Source organism: Notamacropus eugenii, chromosome 4 (assembly GCF_028372415.1).
Source record: "Notamacropus eugenii isolate mMacEug1 chromosome 4, mMacEug1.pri_v2, whole genome shotgun sequence".
Classification (NCBI taxonomy): domain Eukaryota; kingdom Metazoa; phylum Chordata; class Mammalia; order Diprotodontia; family Macropodidae; genus Notamacropus; species Notamacropus eugenii.
In genome coordinates this window covers 470,565,779-470,593,198 of record NC_092875.1, presented here as the reverse complement: position 1 = coordinate 470,593,198, position 27,420 = coordinate 470,565,779, and the positions used below count along the sequence as shown (strand labels likewise).

General features: G+C 37.1%; 1 protein-coding gene across 1 annotated transcript in view; it reads right to left on the bottom strand.

The window, feature by feature from the left end:
• AGGF1 (angiogenic factor with G-patch and FHA domains 1) overlaps window positions 1-27,420 on the bottom strand; it is a 66,321-nt gene that overhangs the window by 35,664 nt on the left and 3,237 nt on the right. Inside the window, exons 2-5 of the mRNA XM_072606388.1 lie at window positions 25,279-25,381; window positions 23,867-24,069; window positions 22,985-23,149; window positions 16,510-16,698 (exon numbers count right to left, since the gene is read on the bottom strand). Of these exons, the coding sequence (XP_072462489.1) occupies window positions 16,510-16,698; window positions 22,985-23,149; window positions 23,867-24,069; window positions 25,279-25,381 (660 nt within the window). The remainder of the gene's footprint in view (window positions 1-16,509; window positions 16,699-22,984; window positions 23,150-23,866; window positions 24,070-25,278; window positions 25,382-27,420) is intronic.

Sequence of the window (27,420 nt, the reverse complement as noted above, 5' to 3'; positions counted from 1 at the left end):
CAAACAGTAAGTAGTATTCACGCAGTTCCTGTGCGTGTCTGGGTAGCTGGACTACCAAGCAGTTTGTACATTTGGTAGTTACTCCACATGGAACTTTAAGGAAAACCTCTTCCTTTCATGTTTTCTTGGTGATTGGTGGCCATTTATTTGTGCCCTGTGACTCTCTGAAGTTCTTGTTCTGCTTGTTGTTAACTTCCCACCTGATGGCTTTTCTCGACCACGTCATCTCCAGAAGCCTGTCATTTTGCCAACTCTAAAACTCACTCCTCCTCAGCAAACCACTCCCCCCCTCCCCACCTACACGGGCCTTTCCTTCCTCTGACTGGAGAGGGAGGAGGTGAACACCTGGGAGCTCTTCCTGATGTGCTACATTTGAGAACACCCTAAGAAATCCACACCATTTCCCATCTGGCTGCTTTACTAATCGTTCTGCAAGATGGAATCAACTATGAAGCTTTCATTATACCTCAGTGCCAGCATCCTCCCCTGCCCCTGCTTTTTAGCTTATTTTTATGTGTTGTCTCCTCCATCAGACTGTGAGCTTCTTAAGGGCAAGGGCAAGGGCTGTCTTAGATTGTCTTTCTTTGTATCTCCAATGCTGAGCACAGTGACTGGCACACGCTAAGTACTTAATGTTTATCAGCCACTGACAATGTCCCCCTATCTTGGCCAGCCTGGAGCTATAGTGGCTATTCGTGAGCTGTCTCTGCAGCTGAAAAGCGCAACTGAAAGTTCTGAGCTGCTCGACTTTTGACCTGAGTCAGGTTGTTTCCTCCTTGGGCAGCCTGGTGGTCTTTCAATCTCCTGGCACTCACCACATCGGGGCTGGACTTGGACTGTAGACAACCCCTCAGCATTAACTTGACTACTGTTTAGAACTCCTGAATTCAAGTGATCCACTACCTCAACTTCCTCAGCAGCAGGAATGACAAGCATGCATCACCATGCCCAGCTCAATTTTTTTGTTGATACTCTAGTGTTTTCTAAGTAAATAATTTCCAAAAAAAGTAATAATTTTGATTAGGCAGGTAGGTGGTACAGTGGCAAGAGCACCGTACCTGGAGTCAGGAAGACTCATCTTCCTAAGTCTGGCCTCAGACCCTTACTAGCTGTGGTCCTTGAGCAAGTCAGCTAACCTTGTTTGCCTCAATTTTCTCATCTACACAATGAATTAGAGAAGGAAATGGCAAACTGGCCCAAATGAGGTCACAAAGAGTTGGATACAACTAAAAAATGAATAACAATAATTTTGTTTTCTTTTTGCCTATGCCTATTTCTTCTGAGAAACCTTTCCCAGGTTCAGTGCCTTCCCTCTGAGTTTATCTCCAATTTACCTTGTATAAATCTTGCTTATTCATACTTGTTTGCATGTTGCTGCCCCATTAGACTATGAGCTCTTTGAGAACAATGACTTTTTTTTTTGGTCTTTCTTCATATTCCCAGCACTTAACATAACGCCTAGCACAATAGGCACTTTTGCTGAATTGACTTGATTTTCAAGTTTTTCCTCCAGAATTCTCATTTAAAATATCATTTTTAAACTCTTGCTTCATTTCTTTGAGGAATACTAAGTAACCTTGTGGTTACACTGTGTTTTTCTTAGGTTCCGCTTGCAGATATTTTAGAGTTATCTTCTTCTGAGTTTAAAGAAATGTCTTCCTCACACCAAAAACCAGTCACTTCTTGCTTGTTAAGACAGTCAATCTCTTTCTTTTAAAAAAAAATGTAGTTTGGTGCTTCCCATGACTAGAACCTCTCCACTCTTCTTAAATGTACGCATGAAGGGTATAAATGAGACATTAAAAAAAACCATAAAAACTCCAAAATATATGAATTCAGAAGGGGACACAAAAAGAAAGACAGTTTTGTTACTATCATGTTAGATTTAATATATACTTAAACAAAAAAAGCCCCAAACTGTATGTAACCTAAGTTCACAATTCCATACACAATCTTCATTTCTGTTCCATATATATTGAAATGTTTATGTTTATGTTTGTTAAGATTATAATGAAAAGGAAAGTTTTAAGTAAAAAAAGAAAGCATCCATGACACACAAACATGAAGCTGTTGTATAATCTCTGGCTCCTTACATGTTTTTTGGCTAGTCTCTCCTATGCCCACCTTTGCATCGCAGTCACAAGTATCAAAGTCTGTGCTGACTTAAGTTTGAGGATCATAATGAATTCTTTACAGAACTTTTCTACTTCCCTATCGTTTCCAACAGATTCTGGCACACAATAGATAAATTTAAATAATTTACTGTGGTCTTTTTGCAAATGCTCATCATAAACATTGCTATGTGAGATAACTAAGCATCCCAAGAAATGATGTTTCTTGTTGCCTTTGGATAAACAATAAAACCAAATCTGCCAAATCCTTTATTTCCCTCTCCAAAGAGAACCTGTGAATCATCCTTATAGCTGCAACTTCATTCTGTTGTCTGGTTTCATTTATAGGAAATATATCAATAACAAAATGATTTATTTTCTCCAAGTATCATCTCCACTCAATGTTCACAGGACAAGAATCTAACATTCAGAGTAACAACAGTTACGTAATCTTCATATAAATGATGTAAAATTGTGTGATTCTTAGTACCTTACCCACAAAAGGAAATTGCACAGGACTATTTTTCTTTGTTTTATGTGTTGTCATAACTGAAATAACTGACCACATCACCTAGTGGTCAGCCTATTTATAATAAGTGATCATCTCTGCACATAACTAGGCTGTTCCTCAGATAGCAGTCTGTTGTTGGGACTAAAAGCCTTTCATGGATGATAGAAACTGCCACAGTTTTCTCTTCAACACAACAGTGAGGCATCTGAGGATGTCTGTGAAGAGGTATTGAATAGGAGGAAGAAATCAGGGTGGATTATATTTGAGAAAGGATCAGTGCTCTTGGTGATTCCCAAACTCCTCACCTCTGCAAAAAGGTTATCTCTTTACCACAAATAGGCTCCCAGAGATATTACATGGCTATAAATCATAAAAATTAAAATGAAAAACAACCAAAGTGACAAGAAAAGGTGTATGCATGGCTGGTATAAAAATGGCAGGAACAAATACTTAAGGCAACTTATATGCAAAAGTGGAGAAACATTATCACTTGTTTACATCCTTTTCACCTGGCCATTCCATTGCTGGGCATTTACCCAACAGAGCTCAAAGACAGGAAGCAACATTTCACATATAACAAAATATTAATAGCATATTTTTTAACTACCAAATAAGCAGAAACAAAGTTAGGTGCTTATAGACTGGGGGATGGCTAAACAAATTGTGGTATATGAATGTAATGAAATATTTATTATGGATGTGAAATGAATTCAGGAAAAAGGATGTGAATGCTTATGTGAAGTGAAACCGAATGAAGTACACAGAACCAGGAAAATAACACACACAACTCCAACAATGCAATGGAGAGAAAAAAATACACAGCACTGTGTGTTATATACCAATGAGAAATAAGGAAATAAATCTCCTGTTTTTCACTAAAAGATAGGGGTACTCTGAATGTGAAATGCTGCATATGCTCTCAGATGTGGTTTCTACATTAGTTGGGTTTGCTTATATATTTTTCTTTGTTAAAAAAGGAAAGACACTCTGAGAGCTGGAAAGGGGGAGGAATACATATCACCATAAATGACTGATGAAAATCAAGTGGTAAGAGTAAATTTTAAAAACTACATCATCAAGGAAATGACCAGAAAAGGAAGATAAACTGGTCATATAGCGAGAATGAAATAACCCAAGTGGTACAATGGCGTCCCCAAGACACTAAAACAACAAAAGGGAAGCCATTAATGCAGGAGTACATCCTCTATGAAAGATATGTGGAAAAATGTGAGAAGTCACAGGAAGCTGCAGTACAATGGTAGAAGGAGAATCCACACTGGTGAAATCACACATCTCTCCAAGTTCTCATTAATATGACAAAAGCTGGTCTATATAGATTTCTATTAATAAAAGACTTCTATTAACTAAGCAATTCAGCATAGCTATGGTTCGATACAAACTGATATTTATAATAACGATGACCTTAAGGCCCTGTAAAAAACCCTGATATGCCTTCAGAAACAGCCCAAAATAAATATAAGTATAGTGGTATTTTTCACTGAGTTCTAATACTCTGAAAATTAATAAACAGTGTGGATAATGATGCTAAAAGTCAAAACATTTTATTAAACTGTTTCCTAGTAAATCAGCTCATTTTAGTAAGCCTTGTGAAAGAACTGATCCTGATTATTTCAGAAGAATTCTCAAATTTGTAGATAACTAAACTAATAGTGAACTTCCTTTTTGAGAACTGAGGTCTAAAGTGGTGAAATGACTTGTCCAAAGTAACACAAATTGGATGGTTGCTTTCCTGCGTTCTCAAAGAGGACTAAAATGACATCACCACATTTCAGTCAAGGTACAGTATGTCTGTCTGTGGCTGATCAGACCACTACAATCTAGGAAGGCTCTACCACAGGTTGGGCACAAACAGGTCATATGAATATTTGGAATGGAGATATCTCTAAATTTGTGTATCTCATGTTTCTTTCAAGCTAACTGCAATTCTGCTTCATTCATGGGGCACACACCATGCTGAGTGCCTTTAACAGCATCTCCCGTGTCACATAATTGATTCCACAGTTCTTCAGAGAGATCTTGAGTGTGTCCTTGTGTCAATTCTTCTGACCTCCATGTGAGTGCGCGTCTTTCTCCATAAAAGAGTCTTTTAAGCAAACATATGTTTGGCATTGGAACATGGCCAGCCTATTGGAATTCTGCTCTCTGCAACAGAATCTGAATGCTTGTCAGTTTACTCAAGAAGGATCTCAGTTTCTGGTGCTGATCTTGCCAGGTGATCTTCAGAATCTTCCTAATATCATTCAAATGGAAGTCATTCAGTTTTCTGGCATGGCGCTCGTAGACTGTCCAGGTTTTACAGGCATACAACAATGAGGTCAGCACAACAGCTCTACAGACCTTCACTACGGTAGTCAGTCTAATACCTCTTCTCTCCCACACTTTACTTCAGAGCCTCCCAAACACTGAACTAGCTATGGAATGAATGTATCAACCTCATCATCTATGCAGACATCCCTGGAAAGTATACTGGCAAGGTAAATGAACTAATCCACAGTATTCAAAAATAGCCTTCAGGGCATCATAAAAGCGCGTTGGAAGGTTATTATCTGTGTAAAATGGAATTTCATCTGCCTTCTTCACTGAAACAAGAAATCTTGCATCTCTCCAAGCTTCACTTCACTCGCACATTTTGGTAGAGTTAAATGCTGCCTTCTTCGACACAGCTGAACACTGCTGGTAAACCGTGTGGAGTTCTTGTTTTTTGTTTAGCAGTTTCTGAATTTCCCCATCATTTTCATCAAACCAATTTTGATATCTGCAAGTGTTCTGACTCAGATGAATAAATACAGTGCTATACACCAACTTGGAAAGCTGCCCACTCTTTTTGTGCTCCATTGTTGCCAGCCACATGCCAGCCACATGCTAGCTTAGCTTTTCCTCCAAGCTAGCAACAACCTGTTGCTACAACAACCTGGAAGAAGCTCTCTAATTTGTGGACATTAACTCTTCTGGTAGTTACCTTGTCTAGAGGTTGCTGCTTTTGTTGAATTCGAATATTTAGGTTGGAGAGGATAGGATGTCTATGATCGGTCCAGCACTCTGCACCATACACTGCCTTAGTCACTCTCACATCTTGTCTGCCTGTGCGTCCATGAAGTTTTATTGCAATGAGGTAAAGGGAAGACTGCTGGTGATGAGAAGGTCATGAGACACACAAGTGTCCGGTAGCCAGTGGCCACTGCTGCTGTTTTTGCCTCCACTCCTCCCAAGGATTCCCTGCCACACCTGCTAGTCTGTGCCGACTCTTTGTATTAAAGTCACCCAGAACTATAAGCTTGTTCTCTTTTGGCACGCTGATGACAAAGGTCTCCAGGTCTTCGTAAAACTTTCTTTGGCCTCATCAGGGTTTGTCATGGTGGATGCATACACACTGACAAAGGTGGCATGGTGCTTCTTGCAAGTGGCAATCACATTGTCATGAGCCTGTCATTCACTCTTTTTGGTAGGTATATGAGCTTGCTGACTAGATTACTTTTGATTACAAAACTCATACCAGCTTCACAGCACTCCCCTGCACTGAGGACACTCCAGAAAAACCATGTATCCCGCTCCAACTTCAGTAAGCTGGCCTTCATTTGCCAGTCTTCTTTCACTCAGGGGTGCTTTTGGATGTGATAACTGCTGAGTTCTCTAGCAACAAGAGCTGTTCATCTTGTCACATAAGCATGCACACATTCCATGTACCAAATCATCTTTGCAGAAGTTTCTGTACATTTTGGAGGGCTGTTGGCCACAGGAGGGGATTTTCGTCTGCTGCAGTAAACAGGTCAGGGTTGGCTGAAGCAAACAATTTTTAGGGCATCTTTTCTAGCACCTTTCTCATGTCAGAAGGTAAACAGTGCTGTACTTAAAATAGGCTGCTCACACACCAAGGGGGCTGCCAAATCCCACTGCTGTTTCCACTGAGAAAATGACCCTGTGGCACAGGCTGCCTGTGTACAGGGCTGTGATTATGGCTCCCAGGTTATCTGCACCTGCTGCTTTGTCACTTGCCTGTTGCCACAGGACTGACATAGGTAAAACTGGTAACATGTACGGGTGATGTCTTTTGATTTGCACACAAACTGGATTTAAGTGAAGCAGAGTTGTGCAAAATCATCAACCTCACTCTCTTTCAGAGTCATCAAAGTCTCATAGCAAGATAAAGACCAAGATGACTGGTGATAGCTCAGGATGAAGTGGGTGCCCTTAGTATCTCTGATGTCTGACTAAGCTCTAAGCGCTCCACAGCACCTGCTTCAGTTGTCTTCATGGTTGTTGGAGCAAACTGTTTTCATTTGCTCATTTCACCCAGGGAAGTCTTCACATGCATGGAGCAGACATCCCTCTAACTCACCTCCCTCAACCTGTCTGCTGAAATTATTTACCGGGGTTTGACCACTGTGCATGCTGCAGGTGAGGGTGGACACCAAAGGTGGAACACAACCCTGAAAAGGCCTCAGCAGCCTTCACACCAGAGGTACTAGTATTCCCTGAACACATTCTATATCCCAAAATATAGGTAAGATAAGATCAGAGGCAAAAACTGGGAACCAGATCTCAATTTCTGGACCATTGCTCTTTCTATCAAACTATTCCATGATCCCTAGACATAAGTGGAGCTAATTCACTTTATAGCGTTCCTATACGTGCCTAACAAAATTATTACCAACAAGATTATTATGATTATTCAGGAACCAAAGTTACAAACTCATTTTGTGAATAATCCTCAGATACAAATATTTCTTTACAATCAAACCCTACATTTTAAGGCACTAAACAATTTTGATGTTTTTCTTTCATATTATTCCACATCTTGCTGCTAAACACAACTACAAACTAATTTTAATTAAAATGAGAGAAGTTATTTTAAATTAAGACTCTTTAAAAATCACTGACAATTGCTCCCTGACTTCTGACACGTATCTACATGACAAAAATTTCTAAACATTTGGATGTTGTATAAAGTGTTTTAAATACATTTGTGATTTTCATTTGCTGCCTCTACTTACTCATCAATCATGCAGTAATCAATTCCATTAATATGCCTTTCATCCTCCAACTCTCCTTAAACTGCTCTCTACAAGGTCATCAGAGTAGCCTCCTTATTATCCAATCCAATGACCTTTTTTCTGTTTCAGTTTTTCTTAACTTTTCATCAGCACCGGACCCTGCTGACTTCCTCGTATCCTAAGATACTGCAATCTTAATTCTCCTACCTCCACTCCTTTTGTCTCCTTTGTTATCTCTTCTTCCTCGTCCTATTTCTTAAACTTAGGTGTCCCCCAATGTTATGTCCTTGGCCCTCTTTGCTAAAGGAAAGAGCACAGAGAGAGAAGCGATCTTACTCATTCCTGTGACTTCAATTTTTACCTCTGTGCAGATAACTCTTAACTCCTCCCTAAGCATCAGCTACATTCTGTAGAGACTGAATACAACCTCTTCATTTTTACATTATGAGGAAAACGATGCCCAGAGAGCTAGTAATTGATCCATAACAACAAATTGGCAAAGGGATACAAAAAATTCTTTTAACTTGAAATACAGTGATTCATCCACTGTTGGTAGATCTCTACCTAACCACTAGAATCTCAAACTGAACACATTACAAAATTTCCCAAAAACTTGTCTCTTGCTCAGACTTCTTTATTTCTGTGAATCCTTCTATTTTCCCACTTGTCCAATCTTATAATCTAGGACTCATCTTTGGCTCTTTCTTCAACACACTAAAAAATCTTACAAAAACTTGTCCCTTGATCAAACTTCTTTATTTTTGTGAATGACATTGCTATCCTCCCACTTGTCCAGTTTTATAATCTACAACTCATCTTGCACCTTTTCTTCAAACCAGTCCATTTTCAATCAGTTGCCAAATTCTGTCCATATCCACCACCACTACCACCACCCCCCCCTTTCCCTTTGCCAAGGATAGCACTCTATATGTACACTTGATCCCATCCCCTCCTGTCTATTCTAGTCGACTGCCCCCATAATCGTTCCCACTCTCTCTAATCCTTATGTCTCCTTAACTTCTAGTTTCTTCTCTGTGGCCTAAAAGACAGCCCAAGTAGCCTCAAGCCTTAAAAAAAATTCACCAGACCCTACCATCTCCCCTCAAGCTCTCTCTTTTTCCTTTCTCAAACTCACAGAATTAGCTGTCTACACTTAAAGCATCCAATTCCACTTCTCTCACTCTTCTTTAACTTTCTACAGTCTGGCTTCTGACCTCATCATTCAACTGAAACTGCTCTCTCCAAAGTTATCAATGTCCTTTCAATCACCAAATCCAAAGGTTTTCTATTCATCATTCTTGAACTCTACAGTTTTTGACATGGTCAATCACGCCCTTCTCTCCTGACACTATCTTGTCTCTCCATTTTCATGATGCTACTTTCTCCAAGCTCCTTTAATGGATCATCACTCAGGTCATCTCTGACAATCAGTGGGTGTCCCACAGGGCTCTGTCCCTGGCTCTCTCCTCTTCCTAAACTACTTCATTTGGTAATCTCATCAGCTCCTTTGGAACCAATAATCATCTCCATGTAGATGATTCTCAATTTATCCAGCCCTAACCTTTCTGCTGACCTCTAGTCACTTATCTCCAATAAAATGCCCTGCAGACACATTAAAATCAACATATCTAAAACTGAACTCATTCATTACCTTTCTCCCCAAAGTCTCCCTTCTTCCAGCCCTCCCTATTATTATCAAGGGCACCACCACCCTCTCAGTACCCCCAGGCTCACAACCAAGATGTCATCCTTAATTGTTCACACTGGTGCAGACCTTCATCAGCCCATGCCTGAAATACAGCAATAGCTTGGTACATGTTCTCCCCCACACAAGTCTCTTCCCACTCCAGTTCACTCTCGCTTTAGGTGTCAAAGTGCAGGTCTAAACACGTCAACACTTCTCAATAAATTCCACTGGTTCCCTATCATTTCCACAATCAAAGATACCTTGTTTGGCATTCAACGCTCTTCGTAATCAGTTTCTCTCCCTTCTCCCCTTTCCAGTCTTCCTATGTGTCTCCTCCTGAACACTCCACATACTCTTTGATCTACTGAAATGGCTTCCTTGCTATTCCTCCACAAAACACTCCATCTTTCAGTAATTTTACAGGCTGTCCCTCATACACAGAACGTTTTCCCTAATCATCTCCACCTCCTGGTTTCCCTGGTTTCCTTCAATTCCCAGATAAAACCCTATTTTCTACAGAAAGACTTTCTGAAACCCTCAATTCTAGTGCCTTTCCTCTGTTATTTTCTATTTATCCTGAATACAGCTTGTTTGTACGTAGCTGTTTACACACTGTCTCCTCCATTAGACTGTGATCTCCTCAAGGTCAGAGATTATTCTGCATCCCCCACACTTAGTCCAGTGCCTGGTACATAGTATGCAATTAGTGTTTATTGACTGATACAAGCACCATGAAGGCAAGGAATATTTTACTGTTATCTTTGTACCTCCAGGTCTATCAGTGTCTGGCAAATATTACACGCTTAATCAATGCTTACTGATTGATACCCAGAAGGAATTTTTTTACCCCTTCACCCACATTTCATTCCCTTCTTCCCTCTTTCAAAGCTTAACTCAGGCACCACATTCTTCATAAAGACCTCCCTTGAGGTCCTCCTTACTCCCTTCAAGTTATTGATACAATAAATATTTGTTAAGTTTTTGAATTACAGCATCTAACACCTTGTGACTAAGTTATAGAACGTACTCAATAGTTAACTTATTGTAAGGAAACACCAATGGAAACAACTCTGAGGTTGGCAACAATGAAAACAAGATAGGAACGTCAATATTGAAGGGGCTGTGGGAAGACAGGCACATTGATCCCTAGAGGAGAACTGTGAAGTACAATTTTTCTGGATTTCTGGAGTTATGTAAGAAAAAAGTAACCAAACTGTACATACTCTTTGATCTAGCAATTTCATTACTAGACTTCCTAGATCTTAAAGAAGTCAATGACAGAAATAAAGATATAGCATAGAACAAAAAAAATCATACCAACACTTTTCATGATAGCAAAGAACTATAAACAAAAAAAGGGGAATCAATGACTTAAGGATTATTTGAAAAAATTACATTCTACAAATACAGTAGAGTATTATTATCAGTAATAAAAGACTTCTGTAACTCATGCAGATGAAAACAAGCAGACAATACACAACTATAACAATGTAAATGAAAGGATCACTAAAAGGAAAATGAATTCAGGGTAATGGAAAAATCAGTGAAGGTCCATCCTAAAGAAGAGATACAAAAGGCAGGAAGGCAAGGGGCACCTAGGGAAAAATACCATATACATTGTCACACAAGGTTACCGCATTCATTGTTTTTGATTATGTATTTTTGTTTGTCATAAAGGAGGGCTCAACTTAATCTGGGGTCGAGAAAAAGCAATGACATCAATGTAAAGCCAAAAAAGAATCAATAAAACATTAAATGTACTTGTTTACCACAAGAGATCACATTTAAATGACCTACAATTCTTTTGTCTTCTGAAATTCCTCACTGATTAATACTGCATTTCTGGAAGTTTACCAACTAAAATTAAGTCAACTTCAGACAGAATGACAAAGTTAGGAGATTACAAATGAGTGACTGTGAGGCAGTTTGGAAAAAATTGTGTCACTGAATATCTACATATAATCTATTTTATTAACTCATCCAAGCACTGGGTACTCTATTCCAGTAAAGTTGGCTTTTCTGTTTTCTATGGTTTCTTTGCTCTATTAACCATACCACCTCCAAAGAAACAACTGAAAAAATTACTAGTCTCTTGGCACTTTGTTTTGTTATTTAAAGCTACAACCAGTACTCAAATGGATCGTGCTTTAAATCTTGTTGGATTAAATCTTGCTAGATGGGTTTGGACCCGTATGGTGGTGAAAGTACTAACACCTTCTGCAGATGAGTTTAACTATTCTCATAGTTTCCGTTAGTTTTTGAGCTCTTTGAGATTAAGTTCCATTCTTGGTACAACTCTATATCCTTCACCAGGATTACCTCATCTGTGCCTTTCACACAGCAGGCATTTACTGGAAAATTTGTGGTTGGTGTTGAGTCTTTTCACTTGTATCTGACTCTTTATGATCACAGAATAATGAAATATTTATAGAAAACAATCCACATAAGAATCATAGGGTTGTAGGCTTAGAGTTAGAAGGGATCTTAGTGACTACAGAGACCAACTAATTCATTTTACATACAAACTGAAGCCCAGACAAATAAAGTAACTTACTCAGGGTTACTTTGCTAATAAGTGTCTGAGACAAGATCTAAACTAAAGGGTTACTGTGACTCTAGCGTCCTGCCCACTACCCCATGATTCCCTCAAAGGTAATCTGGGGGTAGCTGTGAATATTTAATATTAAAATGAGTTGAAGGATTTCACTAGATTTTAGGGTGTTATAGTATAACAAACACCACTGCTATAACTCATGCTTATACAGTTCTTTAATGTTTATAAAATGCTTTTCCCACAACTCTGTGAGTTAGGTTGTACAACTATTATTTTCTTTTGTAAAGTGGGGAAATTGAGGCTGAGAAAGCATGAAATCCCTTGCCTCTCATTACATGAGCAGTAAGTATACATTCAGCTCCTCTGATTCCAAATCCACTCCTCTTTTTACAACACACTAATTCTTCATCATAATGAGAATTCTTTGTTATGAGGAAAAGGTTATTAAATTCATTAATATTCAGTTTAAAAATGCAAGGAAACAGGTAACAAATTTTTAAGATGTCTATACAAATTCATTTATAACTATGTTTGGATTCTTAAAGGGGTGAACCTGTAGCCATGAAGAAAACTCAACTAATCAGCACAGCTCATCTTCAAGGATTAAATATGGCTGAAAGGTTTTTTTTTGGGGGGGGGGGGAGGAGAAGTAGAAGGGAGATAGACCTTTTATTTCATTAATATAGGGAACTCTCATTGAGAAAACTCTTTTCCAGAGGAGATGAGTAATTACTCTACAAATTAGTCATAGAGACTTGCCTGAAGTACCAGGAAGTTATATGAATTGCCCAGGGTCACATGACTAGTTACGTATCAGAGAATACTTGAATTCAGTTTTCCTTCATTTCACTTTACCAGCTGCCTCACTGAACATTTATTCACAGACAACTCTTTTTTTAATATGGAAAATTATTATTTTTCCTTAAAAAAAAAAAAGCCCTTAGAAACAAAAATCTAATACCAATCCTTGAAAAATTTTAGCCACTTAAATTAGAAAAGGAGGAAAGATGAACAAAATTTTTAAAAATTGTTCTAGTTAAACGACACTTTGGATTTTATCCTCTCTGCACATTACTTTTAAAGAAGGAAAGGTCAGCAACTTCCTTTTCTGGAAAGGGAGGTTTGACAAAGTTCTCCTTCATGTTAAGATAGCACCATCTGCTGGAACTTTTGCTTTCTGCCGCAACTATCAGAATAAAAAAATTCACCAGAACAAAGATGATACTACCCACTTTCTGAAAGGAAGGTGATGGGCTCAAGATGAAAAATGAGGCATATATTGTTGGACATGATCAATGCAGGCATTTTTTATTAACTATGTTTAGACTACAATTTTTTTTAAAATGGAAGGTAGGGAAGTAGGAGAGAAATTAAAGATTTAATACTTAAAAAAATAAAATTAACCAGCTTTGTTAAAAAGCTACATGCATTTAAGGTCATAACAAATGCCACATGAAGGCATCCTCATCTTCTCTAGTAAATGGAGAGCATGTCTGAGTATTTTTAATTAGTGTTCTATTAGCAAAGTGGAACAATTCAATAGGGCTGACATGCTCTATAAATAAAAAATGATAAATTAAAATCTCAATTAACTGCATAGTAGTCACCTGGAATTCTTTTTGACTGTTATTCCTGCCATCCCCAATATTCTATCCTTAAAAGAAACAGGTTTTTTTTTAAAGGAAAACTTGAAAATTAGTAAAATCACAAAACTACAAGGTTGCTTCAGGAGTCAATCTCATTTGGCTCAAATCTTCAGGTAAAATATTACTAGTGATCATATTGATGATACGTAATCATAATTTTTTTCATCAAGGATCAGCATGTTTTGCTTATCAAGAGAAGAAAACACTGCCTCAGAAACTTTGAAGCTTCATATGACTTATATTTGACTAACAGTTAAGTCCTAAAATATGTCCTAAAGTCAACTGCATTTGCCAAAGCCCCATTCCTCCTCCCCCACACTTCCATTTCTCATGCTTCAGTGTATCAGCAGAAGCTATACATTCTTTGGTTTTCAGAATAAGAAACTGAAGAAACACAGTTTTGCCCATAAACAACTTAAGAATTTGAGGAAAGATAAAAAGTCTCATCTTTGATTGGCCTTGTCTGAGTACTCTACACTTTTCTGAATTTCCCAAGTTTCAAGGTGTGACATCAAGAACATGACTTGTCTAGATGATGATGATAACTGCTAGCACTTACGCAGTGCTTTAAGGTGTGTAAAGCATTTTACAAATATGATCACACATGGGATCACACAGCTAAGCAAGTTAAGTTTCTGAGTCAGGTATTGAATTCGAGTCTTCCTGGCTCCGGGTTCAGCATTCTATCCAATGAGCCACCAGCTGCCTTTAGAGGCAACCTCTGCACAGGAACAAGGGGAAGTACCACGGGGTAGATACAGTAAATAATACTGGAAGATGCCTAGGTCTTAATCTGTGCCCTGCTGTTGAGGAGCTATGGGACCATGGGCAAGTCATATTACCTCTCAGGCCTTCATTTCATCATTTGTGAAATGGCAAAGCCACACACAAAGGTGAATGAAGCCTCTGTCTAGCCTAACATTCTGCAATTCGGAGGGCATCATGTCAAACAAGGTCAAACTGAACACTGTTTCCAGCCATTCTTTACTTCCAGCAATGGCATTAAGTGAAGGTTTACATCTAGGTATGCCCTCAACCCTAACTGGTTTTTTGAAAATAGTATTTCAAGTGAAATTATACTGCAAATGGTAGAATTATTTCTATAACAATAGAATAAATAGGAACTTCAATCCCAGACAGAAAACTGAAACTACATAAGCTCAATCCCGCTTACAGAGAAGTGAGGAAGCCAAAAGAGCTGAAACAGAGACCTGAAGCTCCTGAGTGGTAGAGATCCCCGAGTTTGGTAATTAATACCAGCAAAGAAGTACCACCAGCACACAATTCACTTGGTACTAGTAAAGAAGTCATGATTTTATCTGGATGGTAGTGCATTGAGAAGTGAAGGATGGAAACTGGAAAAAAATGTAGATACAAATGGGGCTTTCTGATGGGCGTTTGCAAAGCCTAACTTGGGGAGCTAAAGACTGAGAGAAATACTGAAATCCTCTATGATCTACTTAGAGATAGAGACTGCTGGTTAAGTTTAAACATTGATTCTTTAAAAAAAAAAAAATTGGGAAAGGTACAACCAAATGCCCTACAGGAAACAAAGCCCTGGTGTTAACATGTAGGAGGAGGAGGAAAACCGAAGAGAACTGTAACTTAGGGGTTCAGGAATTGACTGGCTTGTTCCTAATCTTTGATGCCTTTCATAAGACAGGAGAAACTGGGAAACCAACAGGATAATGACTTTAATATGTATAAGTTGGGTTGAAACTTTTAAAACCTTTTCCTTTATTTTTCCAGAAGCAGACAGTGGAAAAATTTCATTGATAATTTATTATCATAAATGCAGCTAATACCAATTAAGACTCATCCCTTATCAGTGCACTGTTTGTATAAAAAGCTTAAAATCTCTCTGTGATAAATTTAAGTCAACAATCAATTATTAAGCTTAGGGGATTCAAAGAAAGGCAGCCCTCACCCCAGAGATGCTAGCAATCCTCCTTGAACAAGAAGCTTATAGGCTAACGTGGGACACCACGTACAAGCAAATATGCACAAACAAGATACATACAAGGTAAACTAGAAATAATCCCCAAGTTAAGGCACGAAGATGAAGGGGGAGCAGGAAGGGCTTCTTACAGAGGGTGGGACTTTAGACGAAACCTGAAGGAAGTCAAGAGCTCAAGATGAGGTGAGAGAATGAGGGACAACCAGTGAATGAATATCCGAGTAACAGAAGTGAACAACAAAGACTCAAACTGGGAACTTGGGCTGAGCTGGGCTGATCTTCGGGGAAGAATTATAGGATACAATGTATCCCTATCAAACTACTTAGGTTGGGATAACTCTGTGCATGCAGCGTCTCCTTAGGACATCATCCTCAAACGTTAAGAGAATGCATCCTTAACTCCTCTTTCGTCATCAGAGATCAGTTAACCACAGATCTACATACTTTTCCTTGAACCTATGGGTAGTTTTAGACTGTACAAACACCTTGTCATCATAGAGGATGTGTCTGCTAACAGCTACTTAAGGCAAGGCTTATTTATCCTAACAGTAGCTGCTTCAAGGAATGCCCCTTAGATTTCAATTCATTACAACAAACATGCTATGCTATCTAGAAAGATACAACACAGGTTCTGTTTTCTAGGAACGTAATTTAATGGGAGGAACAAATACACAAACTGCAATAATATAAAGGAGAATGAGAGAGTACAAAGGAAAATTCAGGTAAGGTTCTATGGCAAATCTGAGGAGAGATACCACTTTTACCTCAGGGTGTCAGAGAAGACATCATGGAGAAGGTGGCATCTAATTTGAGCCTTGAAGTTCAGAAGTCAGAATCTAGTGAACAAGTCCATATTTGCCTGATCAAAATCTCATGTACTTTTAATAAAGATTCTCAAGGTTAGGACTAGAATAGACATAGGTAGTGATTTTTAAATTTCTTTATAATTTTACGCTTGAACATAACAATTACATTTCATAATCATATAACATCATGAATATTTTATATAACTGTATATGGAAAAAAAATACCTTCTCTTCATTGGTTGTAAAGCAATCTGGATCTTTCCTTTTCTTTTTCCCTTTTTTATCTTTACTTTGTTGTGTGGTGGGAGTCTGGTAGGACTGAAAATCTACTCGGGAATGAAACTGATATCTACCACTTTCCACATCACAGTAGTAATAAATTCCAGTAGAGGGATCATAATATAGTTGATTTTCCTTTCAAAGGAGACAAGAAAACAATGAGCTCTATTAATACAAAAAGATAGTAATCTAGTTCAAGAAACATTAAGTGTAACATAAATACCAATAAATATGCCCAATACTGTACATCTTCATAATTTTCTGACATACTCTATATTATTAAACATGCTTTAAATTCATAGGTTATGAGTATCTCTTTTAGCAAACCATGGGAAACTAAAACCATATAAAAGGCAGCCAGTAAGGAAAAAAACTACACAGTAGAATAATTGTGCAATTGAAGATAAGTTTCATACCCCACCCGCAACAAAAAACTTGAATGCATGGTTTCCAATTCTCTAATTAGGTTACTCTATGTGATCACTTTAAAACCATCGGGTACAACCTCTAAAAGCTTCAGATTCATAAAATATGCATCTATCCTTAACTGTTAAAATATACTTAGCAGATAATGACAAAATGATGACTGTCAAACTCTCGAGTAATTAAATAACTCAAGAAACTAATGAACAGCCTTGATAAAACTTAATCTTTTTATAGTGAAAGGATTTAAAAACTATGCTTACACTTATAAAGTAGCATTTGAGTTTCAACAGATTACAGTTTAAAAGTAGAAAAATACAACTGAAAAATCTTTTGCATTAAATACAGACACATACGCACCTAAAGCTATATAGCAAAAGGAAAATAAGGCCAGATTGAAAATTCTATGGCTAATTTGTAGTATGAAGCCATACAAATCGGTCCCTAAAAACACTAATTTGCTGCATATTCAAGATTAAGATGGATTCTCAACAACATGAACAACAAAAACTCAGTCCAAACCTGGTTTAGCCTTGATCACACAATTATCTGAAGGAAATAATTAGTGTTTTTCTTTGTTCTCTGCTAAAAATTTATATTAGAAGAAGGCAACAACCTGTCATTCAATCTAATGTATATTTTCTTACTGAGTCACTTTTACATATCAAGAGTAAAAAATTGGGGCACCAAGATGGTGCTGAGGTGGCACAGTGGATAGAGTACTGACTCTTAAGTCAGGGAGGGCCTGAGTCCAATTCAGACTCAGACATAGCACTAGCTGTATGACCCTGGATAAGTCACTTAAACTCAGCTGCCCAACAAACAAAAAGACCACTACTCCCCCCAAAAAAGAGCAAAAAATTAATGATATTCAAACAAAATAAACACTGTTAAAAATAAGATTGTTTGAAGCAGAAGAAATGTTTTCATTTTTCCTATTAATAGCTCAATGTAACAACACCCTCATGGTACATCTTAATTATAGTTAGCCTTTGTGTAACATTCACAAAATATTGAATTTCTTCACCATATTTCCTTTTTTTTTTTTTGTGGGGAAATAGGGAAGTTAAAATCTGATGTTTGCAGAGTTTCTGGCTTAGAAGGGAAAAAATCAACCAATTTATCTTATTGCTGAAACTGTATTTCTTCTGCCTGTACAAGCCTAGAAAACAGAAATATTCCCCACGTGGTAAAGTTACAACTTAGAAAACAGAACCAACTGAACAAAACAGTGCTGATTTCCCAGTTCTGCACTGGCTACTTGTTGAACCACATGGCTTCATGTATGCCTGTTTGAATACTGAATCTTTTATGATTAACTGACTCTCTTTAAAGTAATCTTCAGTTTTCTCATAGCTGATATTATTAAAAGTTCCAGGAGGCTCTTTTCTTCTTGATTTATACATTTTCAGGTTTCTTTTTAAAAAGATTTTGGTATTCCCAAGTAGCTTTTCTACAGGTGACTAAAGTGAATAAAAATAGCCTATGACTCAAACTCCTCCACTTTTACTGTCATAGTAAACTTATCAACTTGACATTTATAAATACAACTATTTTCCTTTCTACTTACAAAAAGGAATAATTTATAATAGAATCAGAGATTCAGAATAGTGATAGTGCAGGACTGGTACAAATATCATCTTCATTTTACAGATTAAAAAAAACCAGCCTCTGAGAAATGACCTGCTTTGCCTGAGGTCAATGCTAGTAAGCATCAATGCTGCGATTCAAACCTGTTTCCAGACTACTGCTAGTGCTATATCCACTTCTGCATGTTAATTGAAATCCCCATATAGTCCCAAGCCCTTAGCTGAAGGCTATGAAAAACTGAGAAAGATCTGTAGTCAAGAATGAGAAGCTTTATTTCATTTTAAAAGGATATCTCAATGTAAAATACTATAATAGAACTAAAAGCCTCATTAGAGCCTTTATTCAAGAATTAGAAAATAAAAGTGTCAGAAAGGAGAGGGAAACACAAAGGAAGGCATTACTTTCATAAGCATCAATCTGTGGGCATGTGAGCCAGTCATAAGCCCTCACAGGTCCTACACCAAGGTGGAAGGCATTAAGTATGGACCCAGTGACAGACTTTCATTCAAATACCAGACAACACCGGGCCAACAAAATCATCCCCCAAAGATGAGCCAACAGATGATAAACTATTTTTGACCATAGTGTGTAACAAAACTTGGCTGTAAGGTACGAAAGGTTATGATTGATGTCACCAGAAGAAATGCCCACACTGAAATGTGCTTTATCAGTGTAACTCATAACTATACAATGGGACAGGCCAACTGAATCACAATGCTCAGACTTCCTTGATCACTCAGGCCAATTTTCTTTGGTACATAGACCAGCACTCTCATTCTTTAACCAGCACGAATACCTTACATGTCAGCCTAGGGAAGGTTGAATTTTCAAGGTTAACTTAGGCTCTCATTCTGCCTCAAAATTCAGCTCAACCTCTCTACCCTTCAATGTATATCTAGCCCAGAAAAGTTCAATTTTTGTGTTCAAATCATTAGAATTTAACTACTAGCCTCCAAATATCTAAGAGAAACAAAACAAACATTTTTTCCTAATACTCCCTACATTTAAATAATTTGTATTGCATACAAAATGTGACTGGTCAAAAGTGAAACCTGAAAATTTTACTTTTTATGTGTTCAAACAGAATTAAACCATATTAATCTTTATTTACCTTGCCTTATAAAACTGTGAAGACATTAAAATCCATCCAGTAATCCATTTTGCTACAACTTATTTTGGAATATAGATAAAAGACTGTGAAAAACTGAAGAGAAAATATCCTACTTAGAATTCTAAGTACAAAAATTAAAATATTTGATTTTTTCAACATTTTTCATTATAACAGTTACTACTTATGGATAATCCATGCTTAAAGTCAAATCCTGTTTGCAACATCAGAATTAGGGAATGATGTAATTATAATGGTGCAATGAAGACAGTAATCTCTTTAAGTACAATGTAACTGGTTTTGGTACAACACTATACTAAATAAAAATAATGAATAATATGGAATTGCAATAGTTCTAATGTAATATTCTTCCTTAAATTTAAATGTTTTAAAGGTTACAAATTTAAGCAAGTATACAGTGATACCCCAATGAATGAATCCTCTGGGAATGAAGCTCCTTTATAAAATGAAGTCAGCCATGTTAAAAACAAACAAAACAAAACAAAAATCTTCATAAATCATGTGAAGTATTGTCGGTCTAAATTATGGGACTCAACAGTAATGTTCCAGCTAAGTTGCAGCAACGTGCAGACATTCGTAGGCAAAAGTAATTTCAAGTTTAATTTCTATTTGGCCAACACTTGGCTAACCTGGTCTTTCAGCTTCCTGGTCTCTACCTTCTGTGCCCTTTCCTCTCTGTGGTGTAAAACTTTACCTCTACTGAGTGTTCTATAATGCTTTTCATCACCATTAAGGCAGGAAAAAGATCTCACATCTTATCATTTACACCTGATGACTGCTAATATTTTGAAATTCAATCACCTCAGACATTTACCCTTATCTTGAGGCATATTGTAATATTATCCTGAAAGTAAATCATAGAATTTTAGAGTTGGGGAGAAACATTTAAAAAATCTAATCCAATCTTTTCATTTTACTGATAAGGAAACTGAGGCACAAAGATGTAATCTGTAGTCACAAAACTAGTTAGTAGGGTCTACTTGATTTAAGGGACAGAAGGGGAAGAACGTCTGGAAGAGATTATCCAAGAACTCTTTCCCATTTAGCTTCCCTGTTCTACTACAGAGTATGATCAGGGATGAGCCTGATTATAGCTGTAGAATCTAGAATCTAGAATCTTTCAGATAAGTTTCATGCACAATCCCTTCAACCAGGATGCTGTAATTATGTATTTACAGCTGAAAAAGACCACAGAAATGCTGAGTCCAACACACTCATTTTATAAATTAGAAAAGTGAGGTCCAAAAAAGATAGCTAGCTGGTCCAAGGTTACATAACTAGTAAGAGGAGGACCTAGGTTTTTAACTTTACCTTAAGAGACCTCCCTTCTCATTGACCTCAATGCTACTTTTTCCCTCTTATGTGACTATCCTACACTCCTAAAGGCATATTTATGTTCTATTTTAACTATATTTTTAAATAAGAGCTATTCCCCAATTGATAAAGGGTCAAAACAGGTAGTGTTCAGAAAAAAATCAAAGTTATCAATATTAAAATGCTCTATATTGCTAATATAAAATATATAAAGTTAAAATGTTACAATATAAAAAGTTTAATTTATATTTTTAAATATAAATGTATATTCAATAAATGTCATATGAAAATGCTCTAAATCTCCACTAACTAAAAATATGCAAATTAAAACAACTCTGGGGTACCACCTCACACCTATCAGATTGGTTAACATGACAGAAGAGGAAAAAGACAAATACTGGAGAAGACGTAGGAAAATAAGGACACTTATACACTGTTAGGTGGAGTTGTGAATTGGTTCAACCATTGAGGAAAACAATATGAAACTATACCTGAAGGGTTATAAAACTGTGTATACCCTTTGACTCAACAATACCACCACTACTAGGTCTATATCCCAAAGAGATCAAAGAAAAGGGGAAAGGACCTATACATACAAAAATATTTAGCAGCTCTTTTTGGGGTAGCAAAGAATTGGAATTTGAGGGATACCCATCAATCAACTGGGGAATGGCTGAACAAGTTGTGATAGGTGACTGTGAGGGAATACTACTGTGCTATAAGAAATGATGAGCAGGATAATTTTGGAAAAATCTCAAAAGACTTATATGAACTGATGAAGTGAAGTGAGGAGACTGAGAGCCAGGAGAACATTGTACAAAGAAATAGCAATACTGTATTGATGATCAACTATGAAAGACTTAGCTGGTCTGATCAATACAATGATCCATGATAGTTTCAAAGGATTCTTAATGAAAAATCTTTTCATCTACAAACAGAGAAGTGATGGGCTTTGAGTAAAGACTGAAGCTTTTTTTTTTTTTCCACTTTATTTTTCTTACATGGGGAGGGGGAAAGGGAGGAACCACATGGCTAATTTGGAAAACTTCATATGTGGATTTCATATTACTTGCCTTGTCAATAGGTAGGGGAAGGGCTGGAGGGAGGGAGAGAATCTGGAACTCTAAATAAAAAAAGAATTGAAAAAAAAATAATAGCTCCCTTTCTGGAGACTATTCCCATCCTTTCCTTGCTTACCAGGTCACAATCGCTGAAGGAAAGGAATGAGAATTATCAAATCGTGTGTAGGAGCAGCAGAATTCAGTGAGAGAAATACAACACTGAAAATCAGGAACTCAAATTACACTTCTACAATTAATGATCTGTTCTGTGCTTCTGTTTCCTCATTTACTGAAAATGAACAGTGGGGATTAATAAAACGTGTGAAATCCTCAAATGTTAATGTACATGTGCTTGCTTATAATAAATAAAGGTATTACTGAGATTTTAGGAAATACATGTAGTTTTTCATATGGGTTCATGCAAACAAAAAATAATTTATCATGTAACTTGAACAACAGATCCCATTTGGTTATCTCCACCCAGCACTGTTTTTTTTCTTTCCTTTCAGCCCACAGTATTAAAAAACTTTAATTCCTTTGAAAATATTATAAAGAAATGTAAATTTATGTATCCAAAACATCCAATGTTCTTGCAATGATGTAATTACTAAAAATGTCTCAAAAAATGCTAACATTTTCACGTTATTTAATAGAAATTACAGCATAAATGACAAAAAATGAAGCTATAATAGACACAGAACAAAAAAATCTACAATAGACACGACTATAATTCTAATTAATGAAAATCCTGGAGTACCAGAACATTCTGTAATCTCTAAATATACTTCAATATTTCTGAAAAGTTAAAAATCATGAATTTCCTTTTCTTTCGTGCTTAGATTTAAACATGATTATTAAGACCAATAACAGTATATAATAGCAAAGAAAAGATTCTGAGACTTACTGAATCGTAGTAGAATCCAGTGCTGTGATCATAATACAACCCAGTACTTTCATCATAACTAAATCCAGTCTGCGACACAGCAGCTTCTGCAGCAGCTCTCAGACTTTCAGCTAATGATGAACCATTTAATTCGGCATTTTCGGCTGCTAATACACCTTCTGCTTCCTAGGTAAGTGAAAAGTAGCTGAAATGAGACAAGTTTCTTGGAGAGAGTCAACAGGTAAGCATAAATAGGCTCTGATCTAAGAAACTGATTAAGAACAGTGTGACTCAAGAAACAGGACAAAAGCTCTATTGGAGGTGACCAGAGCCTTCAGTGTCCAGTGACAATGCTGGTTTTCTCTGCATAAGGTATTCTATTCAAATTTGACCCAGTTTTGGAGAAGCTCAAAGTTAGTCTATGATAGCCACTGAAAATCCGATGTTAAGCCAGCACCAGTTAGATCAACATCTAACTCACAGAAGCAGAAGAGTAAATAGTAGACCCTGAAGGGAAAAATAAATGGGACTATACTGCTATCTTCAAAAATGTATTTTTTGTTCCATGCTTAAAACTTGTTTGCTTTTTAACTTTTGGAAGCTATTTCTCTTGTATTACCAAAAACTAGTGAAGAAATCCACACAGGAAATATTTAAAACAAATGATGTGATGTTATGCATTCGTGACCGCACATTATAAATGTTTGTGGTATGACATACAGATAAAAAATACACATCTATGGAAATCTAGTTTATATTCTTAGCTTTTATGTCTCATGTCTAAAATTCTAGTTTCACCTATTTCATAATGATGACAATATCAGTTAGAACTGCACTTACATAACGGAAAAGTCAGAAAACAGACACCAGGTAACAGGAGTCTGAATCTGGCAAGTCTACTACCTGTGAACTGGAAGTAAAATTGTCCTCTCGTTCACATTCAGCGTTTTCGGTTGGATCGGTGCCAGCGTCACCCTCATTCTCCCTGTGTAATGGGTCTGTACAATTATGACTGGGCTCTGCATGCTCTGGATTTTGTTCAAGTGGAAGTTCAGCCCCCTTCTCTGAAGGACTGACATTCTGATAGTAAGTCTGATAGTAATAATCTGTAGCAAAAATAAAGTAAATTCTATCAGGCAGGTCATAAAGGATTTATATTTTCATAGCATTTTTGTAATCAATGAAGGACGTTCAAAAAATAATGTCCTCAAATGATAATCACATTGATTCCTATCACCCACTTAATGTACTTTAGAAGTTTCCACAGAATGTTCAGATAAATTTTCAGTAATAAATCTCTTCTGGCACCTCTACTGCTAACACACTTGCTTTCTTTAATGACAGTATTTTAGCTTTAAAACTTTTAAAGAAGGGAATGGCAAGAGAAAGATGAAAAGAAAGAAATATTAAGTTAAACTAAATAAATAATCCTTAGCAAGTGCTAATTCTCTCTCTATGGATTCCTTGCTATCTCTCCTCACCACATGAAAGTAACAATCAGTTTTGTATGGTGCAGTAGGGAGTGTACCACACTTGGAACTAGAAGAGTCAGGCTTGAGTTCCAGCTTCTCTTGCTTCTTATTAGCTGCATGCCCTGGATATACACCACCTATCTCACAGGGTTATGGGAAGAAAACATTTGGTAAACTGAACTGCAAGGTTCTAAGTAAGTGTGACCTCTCTGAAGTGAAACTCTAAACTGAAGGTTTTTACCTGCAGAGATGAACCCATGAGTTTACCAGTTCAGGCCAAATGGCATCCACAGTAAGGTAGACAAAATAGAGCATTTGGGGGAAGAAAAATCACTGTGACTCAAATTTGTCAAAAATCAGTCAGGATCACTGGCTCTATTATTTAGACAGACCACAATGCTAATGAGGCCAAGGTTATGGGCAGCATCCCACAAAAGGCAATGGGCTTTGCACTGAGTAAATACTCAGTACTACTCTCACAAATTAGCACTAATCTCAAATCAGTCATGTTAAAGACATGTGCCTTTTTGTTACAAAGGCTCAAGTGAGAAGGCACATGGCTCAGATCCATCGTTCATCACCACTGCTGAAAACATAATCCAAAATAATACTCCTAGTGACATTCTGTCAGCAACACATTCCTATATGAAACAGAGCACATGCCAATCACCTCCATTCAAAGGTTATCTGATTTTTTTGTAGTGAACACACCGTACTGAACTGAACAATGGGACAAAACATTCTTCTAGATATTTAGCTGTTTATTTTCAATTTAAAGAAAGACAACCCTAAGTTGGGCTGATTCAAGTTAAAAGAAGTATTTCCTCATTGCATACTAGATACCTGAGGTTGACCAAGGAGTATAGTCTTCTGTTTGAACTTCTACATCAGACTTGTTATTTTCTTTTTTTTTCCTATAATGTATTTCATTACTGAGCTCTTCTACCTGAAAGAAAACAAAGGGTTATTAAAAAAACAAAACACAAAATTTTTACCCCATTACATATAACACTGTACAATGAGTACTAACAGTATTATTCTTGGTAAAAGTTGTCAAGCTGTTGGGTTTTTTTTTTCAAGTACACAGAGAGAAGTTGGTTTCTTTTCTAAAATGTGACATATCACAGAGTTTCTTTCATCTTTCCCATCTAATCTGAGAAACTGAATATAATCATTCTTAATATCTCCTGCATTTATTCTTACAAAAATCAGTAACTAATTGAAGGAGATGAAGGAACTCCCTAAATGGAGTTTTGGTATCCAATATGTCAAGTGGTTTATAAATATGATGCTAATATTAAAAAGGTTAGTAGTTCTCCATAGAGAATTATAAAACCAGGAAAACACAAATTTCTATCTATATTGCAATTAAATCTGTAATATTACTCAGTGCCCTTCAACCTTGAAAATATGTACTTAATTAAATGCATTAATGCAGTTTAAATGGTTTTTTGCACATATTTCTTAAAATAGCACTTTCATGATTAAAAATCACTGCTCTGGAAGAAGGAAACTATGTTAGCTACTGAGATATCGCTACTCTACATGTCGCTATGCCATCTGAGTCCTTGAAGGGACCGTACGTGTGCCACTCTGATATCTAAGGCATCGGACTGGAAGAAAAGCAGAAGCTGCTTTCCCAACATGCCACGGCCTGATACAGCATTAACATAAAACAATGCTAGTTCACTGTACATTGTGTTCTCTTTGCTCTGTCAACTGTACATAGGTAGGCTATGATATATTCCCTGGACAAGCTCTGTGACTATGTGCTAGATACGTAGTCATTCTGAATTATTCATACTCACATTTTTGGCAACTTACAAACAGAAAAACAGGGGCAGCAGGGAAAGGGTTGACATGAAACAATAAAATAACTTGTGAAAGTATTTTATCCATTTCAATTACCCATACCATCTCTTTCTCCTATTAAAACTCATGATCAAGTATGTCTTAAAAACTTGGCAAAAACACTTCCTAATTATACTAGAACAAATATATATATATAAAACCAACTTAGAACCACATACTTTAAAAATTACAACTTTTCTCTGAAGCTCTCCACCTCAGTTTGTCCCCGTTCTTCCTATAGTTTTTGGTTTATTGAGTTAAAAACGTCAACAATATAAACATTCTTAAGAAAACAATAACAACGCGAAGGGGCAGTTAGAGTGGCACGGGGACAGAGTGCCTGACCAAGAATCAGAAAGATGAGTCCTCATGAATTAAAATACAGCCTCAAACACTTCTTAGCTGTGTGATCCTGGACAAATCACTTAATCCTGTTTGTCTCAGTTCCTTATCTGTAAAATGAACTGGAGAGGAAAATGGTAAACCATTCCATTACCTCTGCCAAGAAAGCCCCAAATGAGGTCATAAAGAGTTGGACATAACTAAAAAGATTGAACAAAAGTTTGGAAGGAAGTTGACTAACAACTGTGCACAGAGATGGGAGATGTTGCATGGTCATGTCTGAGGAAGGCCAGTATGACTGAACTGTAGAGGTTGGGAGGAGGAGCAGTGTCCCCCTGAGGCTAAAAATCTAAACTACAGTGAGGTTGTAAAGGGTTTAGAAAGCTAAATTGAGAAGTATGTTCTATCTCAGAGCTCACAGGGAGCCACTAGAGTTTATCAAGCAAGGATGTGACATGGTCAGATTTATGCTTTTAGAAAATCATTTTGGCAACAGCATGAAGGAATTGGAGTAGGAAGAGATCTGAGCCAGGCAGACCCATTAGAAGTTCAATACAGGTGAAAGGAAGTGACTGGATATATATGGTCAGAGGAAATGAGGACTCTAGGATAATGAGATTATGAACCTGGGAGATAGGAAGCATGGTGCTGCTTTTGACAGAAAAAGGGAAGCTTGGAAGAAAGGTAGGTTTGGGGGAAAAGATAATGAGTTCTATTTTAAACATGATAGACACCACGCCTCTAGGATATCTAGTTTTAAAAGACTAATAGGTAACTGGAAACACAAGGCTG